At 43.5% G+C, this 12,715-nt stretch overlaps 1 protein-coding gene across 6 annotated transcripts in view; it reads left to right on the forward strand.

Annotated features, from left to right (window-relative positions):
• The window catches only part of fhod3b (formin homology 2 domain containing 3b), a 254,738-nt gene that overhangs the window by 228,634 nt on the left and 13,389 nt on the right, over positions 1-12,715 (forward strand). For 5 of the 6 annotated variants that reach the window (XM_055924647.1, XM_055924642.1, XM_055924644.1 and 2 more), the window contains 7 exons: positions 3,388-3,555; positions 3,731-3,865; positions 4,647-4,697; positions 7,103-7,311; positions 8,288-8,881; positions 9,184-10,157; positions 11,410-11,568. In XM_055924647.1, the coding sequence (XP_055780622.1) occupies positions 3,388-3,555; positions 3,731-3,865; positions 4,647-4,697; positions 7,103-7,311; positions 8,288-8,881; positions 9,184-10,157; positions 11,410-11,568 (2,290 nt within the window). The remainder of the gene's footprint in view (positions 1-3,387; positions 3,556-3,730; positions 3,866-4,646; positions 4,698-7,102; positions 7,312-8,287; positions 8,882-9,183; positions 10,158-11,409; positions 11,569-12,715) is intronic. The other variant, XM_055924646.1, reaches the window with a different exon arrangement.

Consider the following 12,715-nt stretch of genomic DNA (forward strand, 5'->3'; position numbering starts at 1 on the left):
TTATAGGTAAGACTTAGCCTCCAGGTTAATACTAGGCTTATAGGCTTATAGGTAAGACTTAGCCTCCAGGTTAACACTAGTCTTATAGTCTTATAGGTAAGACTTAGCCGCTAGGTTAACACTAGTCTTATAGGTAAGTCTTAGCCTCCAGGTTAACACTAGTCTTATAGGTAAGTCTTAGCCTCCAGGTTAACACTAGTCTTATAGGTAAGTCTTAGCCTCCAGGTTAACACTAGTCTTATAGTCTTATAGGTAAGACTTTGGCTCTAGGTTAATACTAGTCTTATAGTCTTGTAGTTAAGACTTAGCCTCCAGGTTAACACTAGTCTTATAGTCTTATAGGTAAGACTTAGCCTCCAGGTTAACACTAGTCTTATAGGTAAGTCTTAGCCACTAGGTTAACACTAGTCTTATAGTCTTATAGATAAGACTTAGCCTCCAGGTTAACACTAGTCTTATAGTCTTATAGGTAAGACTTAGCCTCCAGGTTAACACTAGTCGTATAGGTAAGTTTTAGTCACTAGGTTAACACTAGTCTTATAGGTAAGACTTAGCCTCCAGGTTAATACTAGTCTTATAGTCTTATAGGTAAGACTTAGCCTCCAGGTTAACACTAGTCTTATAGGCTTATAGGTAAGACTTAGCCTCCAGGTTAATACTAGGCTTATAGGCTTATAGGTAAGACTTAGCCTCCAGGTTAATACTAGTCTTATAGTCTTATAGGTAAGACTTAGGCTCTAGGATAATACTAGTCTTATAGTCTTATAGGTAAGGCTTAGCCTCCAGGTTAATACTAGTCTTATAGGCTTATAGGTAAGACTTAGCCTCCAGGTTAATACTAGTCTTATAGTCTTGTACGTAAGACTTAGCCTCCAGGTTAATACTAGTCTTATAGGCTTATAGGTAAGACTTAGCCTCCAGGTTAATACTAGTCTTATAGTCTTATAGGTAAGACTTATCCTCCAGGTTAACACTAGTCTTATAGTCGTATAGGTAAGACTTAGGCTCTAGGATAATACTAGTCTAATAGTCTTATTGGTAAGACTTATCCTCCAGGTTAACACTAGTCTTATAGTCTTATAGGTAAGACTTAGGCTCTAGGATAATACTAGTCTTATAGTCTTATTGGTAAGACTTAGCCTCTGCTATCTTAGGGCATCTATTTAGATACTGTACACGCATGGGGGGTTGAGGGGAATTCGGTTCCCTTTAGTGAAACAAATTTCTACATGAAACTAATTTCTACATCTCTAAATGCTATTTTTAGCTGAATTCCTAGTGATTTGACAGTGGTGACCTGGACACCCTGGAGATTTAAATGATGCATCAGTCCTTTCCAACTGTATCAAACACACCATGACATGGCAGTGAACCCTGCTGCTGCATGCTGAGCACCTCTTGGAATGCAGTGCTGCTTGCTTCACTATCTCATTCAACAGAGCCATTAAGAAGCACCTTAAAAAGCAGCAGGGTTGTTTAGGGGTCAGCTCTGCTCTTGAGTCATTTCCTCCCTTAAGTTGAATCCCACTCAAGTTCCGCTGCTCTTGGCTGTGTGCTTGTCTTGGGTGTCTGGCGACTGCCTTTCAGGACCTCCACAGGCAGAGGAAGTGTCCCAAAGCATACCCTATCCCTTATATTTCATGTTTAAAAATATATATTTTACCAGGCAAGTCAGTTAACAACAAATTCTTATTTACAATGACAGCCAACCAGGGAACAGTGAGTTAAATTGCCTTGTTCAGGGGCAGAAGGACAGATTTTTACCTTGTCAGCGCGGGGATTCGATCCAGCAAACTCCCGGTTACCGGCCCAACACTCTAACCACTAGACTACCTGCCGCCCCTTATATAGTGCAATACCTTTGACCAGAGCCCGTAGGGCACTATATTGGGAATAGTGTGCCATTTGTGCTGCACAGAGAGAGTGGAATAAGCCTGATGCCTCCTGGCTGCTGATGCCAGCTGCCCAAAGAGAGTGGAATAAGCCTGATGCATCCTGGCTGCTGATGCCAGCTGCCCAGAGAGAGTGGAATAAGCCTGATGCCTCCTGGCTGCTGATGCCAGCTGCCCAAAGAGAGTGGAATAAGCCTGATGCCTCCTGGCTGCTGATGCCAGCTGCCCAGAGAGAGTGGAATAAGCCTGATGCCTCCTGGCTGCTGATGCCAGCTGCACACAGAGAGTGGAATAAGCCTGATGCCTCCTGGCTGCTGATGCCAGGTGCACACAGAGAGTGGAATAAGCCTGATGCCTCCTGGCTGCTGATGCCAGCTGCACAGAGAGAGTGGAATAAGCCTGATGCCTCCTGGCTGCTGATGCCAGCTGCACAGAGAGAGTGGAATAAGCCTGATGCCTCCTGGCTGCTGATGCCAGCTGCACAGAGAGAGTGGAATAAGCCTGATGCCTCCTGGCTGCTGATGCCAGCTGCCCAGACAGAGTGGAATAAGCCTGATGCCTCCTGGCTGCTGATGCCAGCTGCCCAGAGAGTGGAATAAGCCTGATGCCTCCTGGCTGCTGATGCCAGCTGCCCAGAGAGTGGAATAAGCCTGATGCCAGCTGCCCAGAGAGTGGAATAAGCCTGATGGCTCCTGGCTGCTGATGCCAGCTGCCCAGAGAGAGTGCTAGCAAGGCTGTCCTCATAGAGCAGTGTGAGATGTGTGATGACCGTGGTGATAAACCTATAGAAACCTATACTGTCAGTGTATACCCATGATGCGAATAGGTCTCATGGTCATACACAGAACTACAGTCAGCCTTGGTTAGTCAACACTGTACAACCACAGCTATTTAACATACAGTGGGAAAGGTTAAGTTTAGTTTAGTTTAATATTTCGACCATTTAAAAAAACAAGCACACATAAAACTTGAAAAAGCCATACATGCACATGAATAAAATCATTGAGGATAACACACAAAGTCTGGGACTTATTTCCATTGTGGTTCTCTTGAGACATGGCTAGACAAGACCGAACACAGTATGGCAGTGAAACAATAAAACAAAAACATAGAAGAAGAACATCTATCTCATCATTCCAGTTACATCATAGGAGGTATTCATATGGACACAGAGGACATCAAACATATTTTTACTTTATTTTTAAAGCTGTCCAGAGAGGACGTTGTTTTTATAGGCACATGTGTCTGGTCTTTTTTGACACCATACTTTGAGTTAGTGAATGTCACACAGTGACCGAATCAGAGCCAAAAGGTGGGTTGAGTCCCAAATGGCACCCTATTCCCTTTATAGTGCGTTACTTTTGACATGGGCCCATGGTGCTCTCGTTAAAAGTAGTGCACTATATAGGGAATAGGGTGCCATTTGAGACACACATCCGTGGTGTTGGGAATTATAACCGTGAATAACAATGTTTCCTCCTCCTGTTGTTTCCAGCCGACACATAGGCCACGTCATGGCGCTCCCTGGCAGGTCCCAGGGTGTAGCCAGCGCCCCCACCACCCCTGTACACCGCTCCCAGGGTGTTGCCAGCGCCCCCACCACCCCTGTACACCGCACCTTTGCCACCTCAGGGGCCCCACAGCTGGACTCCAAGCCTGACAGGTCAGCACTCAATCAATCAATCAATTAAATAAGCCACCTCTGTGTATGAGTTCCAGACCTGGATTGAAACAGTATTTATTTTCTTTCAAATAATTTAGGTGCGCTTGTTTTAGCTTGCCCAGTGTAATAGGACCAATGGAAAAGTAATATGGTCTTCCTCTGTTGGGTTACCCAGACCTTCTCTGGGGAGCTTGTTGTCCTCCTCCTACAGACAACACCAGGAGTCTCTGACTGCAGAGAGAGAGAGGAGGAGACAAGAGAGGGAGGAACGACTGCAGAAAATCGAGAGGGAGGAGAGGACCCGCTTCAAGTGAGTCCCAACCTGCATCACATCACACTACTCATAGATGGAACTATCCTTTTGACGTTTACATTGCAGTTCAGTTCCCTCATTAAAAGTCCCAAACCAATTCACCAGAATCAAACACGGAACTACTTTGTCCACAGATTTTTACACTTATCTGTAAGGTGTCCGGCTGGAGTGATGTAGTTTTATTTGGGATAAATAAGAGTCTGAGCCTTGTTCCACAATATATCAGACGAGTTGGAGATGTTTAGAGACTGGACATACTTGTCTGTCTGTCTGTTTATTGTGGTCATCAGTCAGGGACATACTGTGGATCTAAGGAGGAGATACATGGTCTGCATCCCAAATGGAGCTCTACTGGGCCATAGGTCTCTGGTCAAAAGTAGGGCACTTATTATGGGATAGGGTGCAATTTGGGGTGCTGCCATGGAAACGTTGGTTCGGCAGAAAACAAAGTCCTGCTGGCCTGCCTTTTACTTGTTTTCTATGGCCATATAAAGAGCTGGATGTCAGACGGAGCGCTGGAAAGCTCCTCTGGTCTGTGTGTCTCCTCTGTCATGTCAGACTATTTCTCTCCCACAGTATCTACATCTATTCACACTGTCTCATTGGTTAACTAAGGATGTCTTTTAAAAAGGTACTATAGAATGTGAAGGAAAACAAATATGAATTGATATGCACAATAAGATGTAGATCTCACATTCTTTACACATGCTGTCTGTCTGTCTGTCTCTCTATCTCTCTCTCTCTTTCTCTCACACTCACTTACTTGGAACATTATCAGTCGGGATTACATGGACAAGAGGGAAGAGACAAGACAGGCCAGAGAAGAGAGGTATGTTGTCTACTTTCATTTCTAATATACAAATAGACACAGTGCTCTCTAGCAATGTAGATTCTAGAATCATTCAGATAGACACTGTGCTTTATATCAATTAAGATTCTAGAATCATTCAGATAGACACTGTGCTCTATATAAATATAGATTCTAGAATCATTCAGATAGACACTGTGCTTTATATCAATTAAGATTCTAGAATCATTCAGATAGACACTGTGCTCTATATAAATATAGATTCTAGAATCATTCAGATAGACACTGTGCTTTATATCAATTAAGATTCTAAAATCATTCAGATAGACACTGTGCTTTATATCAATTAAGATTCTAGAATCATTCAGATAGACACAGTGCTTTATATCAATTAAGATTCTAGAATCATTCAGATAGACACAGTGCTTTATATCAATTAAGATTCTAGAATCATTCAGATAGACACAGTGCTTTATATCAATTAAGATTCTAGAATCATTCAGATAGACACTGTGCTCTATATAAATGTAGAGTCAAGGATCATTCAGATAGACACTGTGCTCTATATAAATGTAGAGTCAAGAATCATTCAGATAGACACTGTGCTCTATATAAATGTAGATTCTGGAATCATTCAGATAGACACTGTGCTCTATATAAATATAGATTCTAGAATCATTCAGATAGACACTGTGCTTTATATCAATTAAGATTCTAGAATCATTCAGATAGACACTGTGCTCTATATAAATATAGATTCTAGAATCATTCAGATAGACACTGTGCTTTATATCAATTAAGATTCTAGAATCATTCAGATAGACACTGTGCTTTATATCAATTAAGATTCTAGAATCATTCAGATAGACACAGTGCTTTATATCAATTAAGATTCTAGAATCATTCAGATAGACACAGTGCTTTATATCAATTAAGATTCTAGAATCATTCAGATAGACACAGTGCTTTATATCAATTAAGATTCTAGAATCATTCAGATAGACACTGTGCTCTATATAAATGTAGAGTCAAGGATCATTCAGATAGACACTGTGCTCTATATAAATGTAGAGTCAAGAATCATTCAGATAGACACTGTGCTCTATATAAATGTAGATTCTGGAATCATTCAGATAGACACTGTGCTCTATATAAATGTAGAGTCAAGGATCATTCAGATAGACACTGTGCTCTATATAAATGTAGAGTCAAGAATCATTCAGATAGACACTGTGCTCTATATAAATGTAGATTCTGGAATCATTCAGATAGACACTGTGCTCTATATAAATGTAGATTCTGGAATCATTCAGATAGACACTGTGCTCTATATAAATGTAGAGTCAAGAATCATTCAGATAGACACTGTGCTCTATATAAATGTAGATTCTGGAATCATTCAGATAGACACTGTGCTCTATATAAATGTAGATTCTGGAATCATTCAGATAGACACTGTGCTCTATATAAATGTAGAGTCAAGGATCATTCAGATAGACACTGTGCTCTATATAAATGTAGATTATAGAATCATTCAGATAGACACTGTGCTCTGTATAAATGTAGATTATAGAATCATTCAGATAGACACTGTGCTCTATATAAATGTAGATTATAGAATCATTCAGATAGACACTGTGCTCCATATAAATGTAGAGTCAAAAATCATTCAGATAGACACTGTGCTCTATATAAATGTAGATTCTGGAATCATTCAGCTGTAATAAGTACAACAGAAAGACTCTGACATGAGGGAGTAATATGCCTTGAAACCTTTTTGAGGAGAATTGTTAGCAGATGTAGAACAAGTCAGGCTCAGCCTCTGGGCTGAAATATAGGTGTCAGGCCCCCTCTAGACCTGCTGCTGTGCATTAAGACATCTACAACTGAATGGGACGAGGGGTGGAATTGGCTTTAAGTCATGGATACGCTCCAGATAAGGTAGGCTATGTGTAATGTACCACCTTCCAGACGTATGTATGATCAGTGTTATTTAAAACAGGAATCCTAGGTTTTGTTTAGTGCCTTTTTTAAATGTATGTCCAGTAAATTGATAGGATTTTCAGTCCCGTACCTCTGACTGAATAGAGTGTGATGTCTAAATCAAGATGAAACACTGTTATCAGACCCATCTGTGGAGAAGTCTAGGTAGTATACTGTAGGTATCGTCAACATTTATGTGTTAATTAAGCACCTGGAGAAATCCGAGAAGCATCACAGAGTCCCAGACATTTGGCCACTGTCTCAGAAAAGGAAGTGTGAGGGAAGTGAATACAGTATATTACTGGTAGGGGGTGGCAGTAGCCTCGACGTTAGAGAAGCAGGAATCTTCTCCTACCCCCATGAGATAGAGATGATATAACAACAGACCTAAACAGGTGGAGTAACATCCTTTCTGAAGAATATTCTGTGACTTCCTCTTCCAGATATAAGTGTGTTGAGAGGCTCGCAGCAGAGGAGTATGAGAAAGAGAGAGAGCGCACGAGAGCGCCACCTAGGGGGCGCACAGAGATCACCCTGAGTCTGAGCCCCACCCCCTCCAGTCGCTCCGCCTCCCCCCGCTGTGCCACGCCCTCCTCCATCGCCTCTCCGGAAGACGCTGGCCCCATTCCATCCCAGACATCCCAGACGCAGGGTAAATAACATTTTCCAAACATTTAACCAACATTAAAGCTCCCATCCCAGACTCAGAATAACATAACATTCTCCAAACATTTAACAATCATTACCGGTCCAGAGAAGTTTTATGTATTTTTCCCGGGGTCTGAATTAACAGATGGAGGGTGATTCACTCACACTGGAATTAGAGTCAGCTGGACTAATGATGGCTGCATGTTGTCTGTTGGGGGGAAAAATCAGCAGGACTTGATAAGAAAAGGGTTTAATTCTTGTTTTTCTGTGTGCTTCAGAATGAGGTGTCTGTAAGTGTATGTTGCTAAATCCCAAATATGTTTTAGGATGGGATGGACATTACTTTAGCTGCCTGTGGGAAAATGCTTTGCATGATGGTTTGAAATGTAGTGAGAGGCTAGCTTTTAGGTCCCAGGCATACCCCAGTGATTTGTATGTGATTGTAGTGTGGTTTTGGCTGTGGTAGCGCCAGCCGCTAGGGCGTGGAACTCTTAATATGGGGTTCCATTCACATTCTACAGTAGGAGCCAGGAAGAGGTGTGGTGGACTGTGGACTACAGCACTGACCATAGAGGGACAAGCCTTTCAATACCTCACAGACTCAGTTATGATGATACATGAATGAATATCATGAGAACTAGATGTTGCTAGTCTGGGGTGGTTATTCTAATCCACCAAAATGGGATAATGGGATCAAATGAGATGTCGAATCTAATTTCGAAACATATTGTCATCATAGCTGTTAATTCATTTCCTGTAACATTCAATGAAGTACGAATTGACATGCTTAACGACTTGTGCTCCGGACCAAAATCTAGACAATTTATCATTTTAATTCATTAAATTTCACAGAGCAATTATATGGTATTTACATTATAAACAAGATCATTTAAAAATGATATCAGACAATATTGAAAAGGCACACAATCGAGACCCTTAAAGTAGCGTTCTGTTTTTTTTGGTCCTGTTTTCTCTACCAGGAAGTGAAGTAGACGTAGAGCCAAGCCGTGACCTTCAGACTAGAACTACAAGTCCAGCGCCAGAGTTAATAGTATCAGGACCTTCTCCAGAACCCACAGAGCCCCCCTCCCAAACGCCCTCGGCGCCAGGCGAGGAGCAGGCAGAGACAGAGACGCAGACAGAGAAGCAGGAAGTAGCTGAAGTTGAGCCCAAGCAGGAAGTACTAGAGCTAGTGGAGTTAGCGGTAGATGAACAGACACAGGGTAAAGAGCAGGAAGAAAGTGAGGAGGAGGGTAAGGAGGAAGAGAGACAGTCATGGAATGAGGTGGAGGGAGAAGAGAAGGTAGGAGAGGAGGTAGAGGTAGAGGGAGAAGAGGTGGAGATAGAGGATGTAGAAGTGGTAGAGATAGAGGTGGAGGAGGAGAGAGAGAGGGAGCAGGCTGCGTCGGAGGAGAGGGAGGTGGAGGAGAGACTGGTCCTCCTCAGTGAGAAGGAGAGGCAGAACGAGGAAGTGAATGAGAAGGACAACTGTTCTGCCTCCAGTATCTCCTCAGCCAGTAGCACTCTGGAGAGAGAGGAGAGGGAGGAGAAAGTCAACAGCAACCATGAACCAGGTACCAGCTGCCCACCAGCAGGAAATACAGACTTTAGGACACTTGGCCTTTTATGACTTAACATATGACTTGTGATTTGTGCCCATACTGTAAATGGAACACTTGCTGATCTTCCATATGCTGTACATCAGTAGGCAAACATTGAAGTTCAACTCATGTCAGAACATTTCATTCTGCCCATGCTCTCATTTCAGTTTCTGATATATAGATCTGCTCTCTATTCTGTTCTGAAGGCTAGCAATCCAATAGTATTCCAATAGTAATCCAATCCACCCTTCCTCCTTGTGTTTGTCCTCCTCTAGGCCAGTGCATTAAGGAGGAAGACGTGAATGGGCAGTGCAGCAAGATCCTCAACAGCAAGCGCTTCATGCTGGACATGCTCTATGCCCAGAACAAGACCACTGCCGACGAGGACGAAGAGAAGGCGGGAGAGACGGAACAGACTGAGAAATGCAAAGAGGGGATGGAGACGTCATCACTGGAGGGTCAGGACGGGTCGTCGGTGGCCAGCCTAGCCAGTCGTATCTCTACACTTGAGGCCAGCAGGCAGGCCTGCGAGGAGAATGTCAAGAAGATGGAGGTGCAACACCTGGAAAACCAGGGGAGCGTCAGGGCCGTGGCCGAGAAATTTGGAGACCTTGTTAAAAGCCTTGTGTCGCCTCACGAGCTGGAGGCATTGGAGAAGCAGCAGCAGGGGCAGCTTCAACCTGATAAAGACACAGCTCCTCCGGCCCCGTCCTCCTCTCCCCTACCTCCGAAGAAGGAGTCAGATTATATCTGGGACCAGCTGATGGCAGCCCCCAGGGAACTGCGTATTAAAGAGATGGACTTTACAGACCTGGCAGACGAGGATGATCTGGACATCCTAGACGTGGACAGTGTGCTGATGGGCTCCAGTGACCTTATGATCCCTCCCCCTCCTCCCTGTCTCTCCGCCCTGCCACCTCCCCCTCCCCTCGGCCTGTTTGGCTGCCCCCCACCCCCTCCTGTCCCTGGCATGATGCCCCCTCCCCCGCCCTTCATGCCCCCCGGACCCGCCCAGCCCTACCCGGGGTCCCCCCAGCTGAGCCGGGGGACAGGGGAGCCCCCTCTGTTCCAGAAGAAGAAGAAGACTATCCGTCTCTTCTGGAACGAGGTCAGGCCCATGGACGGCCAGTACAGGAACCACAAGCGTTGTAGAGAGTCTCTCTGGTCCAAACTGGAGCCGGTCAAAGTGGACACGTCCAAGCTGGAACACCTGTTTGAAACAAAGTCCAAGGAGCTGCCTGTTACCAAGGTACCTTTGTTGACTGGTTTGGTCCTACATATTTATACGTATAGGAAATGTATGTGGTTTGCTCAAGAAATTCATTTGTGAAATGATGTCACTTAAAGCATTTAGGGGCGGTTTCCCGGACACAGATTAAGACTAGTCCAGGAAACAGCCCCATAGATGTTTCCAACTATTCCTCTTCCTCCAGAGCAGATAGGTTTAGACAGAAGGATCTACTATCCACACCTTCTGTTCTGTACACAATCAGCAGCTTCGCCGTGTTGGTAAAGGCTGACCTGCATGTTGTGTGCTCTGGTTGGATTCTCACAGCTGACAGAGAGAACTATGTTTTCTCTTCATAATTCACTGTTTCTTTCTGTGTGTGTGTTTTGGTTTTGTCCGTTGAGCCTGTTGAGCCTGTTGAGCCTGTTGAGCTGGAGCCCCGTGTTCATGCTTCAGGCTTCTCTCATCCACAGCAACAAACGTAGTGCCATTTATAGGGAATAGGGTGCCATTTGGTACGTAACCCTGCTGTCCATGGTGACGTTCTGACTACGCCCCGCACCACGCTGTCTCCTGATTCAAACTATTGAAGAATGCAGTGCAGGATTTAAACCAGATTGTCTTAAATGTACTCTAGGTCACCCCTGTCGTCCGACCTGCTAGTAGACAGAATGATGGAATGTGATGGATTCCCTCTAGTATCTTGTCAACATCATCAAAGGTGCAGCCTGTCTTCTATAAACTTTTCTCCGTCACTTTAAACTCGACTGACTCTGAGATGGTCCAAAACTGAAGGAGGGATCTAGATAAATATAGATAGCTAGATATACTGTAGAGAGGCCAACCGCACAGGGAGATCAGATCTACTATAAAAGGTCATAGACAGTATTATAGTCACACAGTTTTGGTCCCTTGCCCTGATCCATTGTGATTGAGGGACTCTAGTTCTGAACGTTTCAACATTTGATCTCACCGTCATTTGTTCATGGTGTATTTTTATGTTGGAAGTTTTATGGGATCCCTGAACTGATTTTATGTATAATACATTTGCAAAAATGTCTAAAAACCTGTTTTCGCTTTGTCATTATGGGGTTTTCTGTGTAGATTGATGAGGAAAATGTTTTATTTAATGCATTTTAGAATAAGGCTGTAATGTAATAAAATGTGGAAAAAGTGAAGGGGTCTGAATACTTTTCCGAATGCACTGTATGGTATAATACTAGTACTTTATTGTTGTTAATATAATGTCCTGTTTCTGTGTATCTCTACTCAGAAAACAGCAGTGGATGGGAAACGACAAGAGATTATTGTCCTGGACTCCAAACGGAGCAATGCCATCAACATCGGGCTGACCGTCCTCCCCCCTCCCCGCACCATCAAGACAGCCATCCTCAACTTTGACGAGTACGCTTTGAACAAGGAGGGGATCGAGGTAAGCTGCATGTCACATGGTATATTGAAATGATTGGGCTATTATGATTATATATCCTAGTCGTTATCGATGTGTATCTCTAGCAAAGTCACTGTAACCATTATCTCTTGAGTGTGAATCTGTGATGTCTAGTAATCTCAATGAAAGCATGTTGGAAAAACATGTGTCTGTGTATCTGTACAGTCAATACTGAAAACACTGCTTATTTCTGCCAAAGAAACAGGTAATTTACTTCAACTGAGTCCAAAAATAAACTTGGTTTCACTTAAAACCTGCACAAAAAAAGACATCTGTTTCCAATGTATTTCCACAACCAACTTTTCACTCCAAGAAATGTATGTTGTCAATGATTTGGGACTGGCTGTGGTCGGTGTGGACATGTCACGTGGTTTCTCAGCTGGAAGCCTTGAATCTTAGCTTATCTCATAGAATTAATTATTGGTAGGTACCATTAAAAGTTAGCTACACATGCATATTTAACGATGCTTTTCTAACCATAATATAGACCTGTGGAGGACTTCAGATGGTGTATATAATGATTCATGTTGCATCTCCTCAGTCTTATATAATCTGCTGTACTCTTCCATCTTTTCCATGGGAACATTCTTATTTAGAGGAGAGGAGCACTGTAATGTACTGCTCCACCTTCTACGTCTATTTCTCACAGACAGACAGCAGCAGAAAGGTAGAACGTTCAGATGTCTGACATGGTTGGAGGCCAAGGCAGGAATTATTATTTTTCCAATAGCAAATATGTTCGTTGATAATAAAAAATAACTGGAAAATTAGAAACATTACATCTCTTCCACCACTCATCTCTATCTCCATCCCTCCCTTTCCTCTCCCACCACTCATCTCTATCTCCATCCCTCCCTTTCCTCTTCTCCTTCAACTCCCCCTTTCCTCTCCCACCACTCATCTCTATCTCCATCCCTCCCTTTCCTCTCCCACCACTCATCTCTATCTCCATCCCTCCCTTTCCTTTTCTCCTTCAACTCCCCCTTTCCTCTCCCACCACTCATCTCTATCTCCATCCCTCCCTTTCCTCTTCTCCTTCAACTCCCCCTTTCCTCTCCCACCACTCATCTCTATCTCCACCCCCCCCCTTTCGTCTTCTCCTTCAACTCCCCCTTTCCTCTCCCACCAC

This window comes from Salvelinus fontinalis, chromosome 6, assembly GCF_029448725.1.
Source record: "Salvelinus fontinalis isolate EN_2023a chromosome 6, ASM2944872v1, whole genome shotgun sequence".
NCBI classification, from domain to species: Eukaryota; Metazoa; Chordata; class Actinopteri; order Salmoniformes; family Salmonidae; genus Salvelinus; species Salvelinus fontinalis.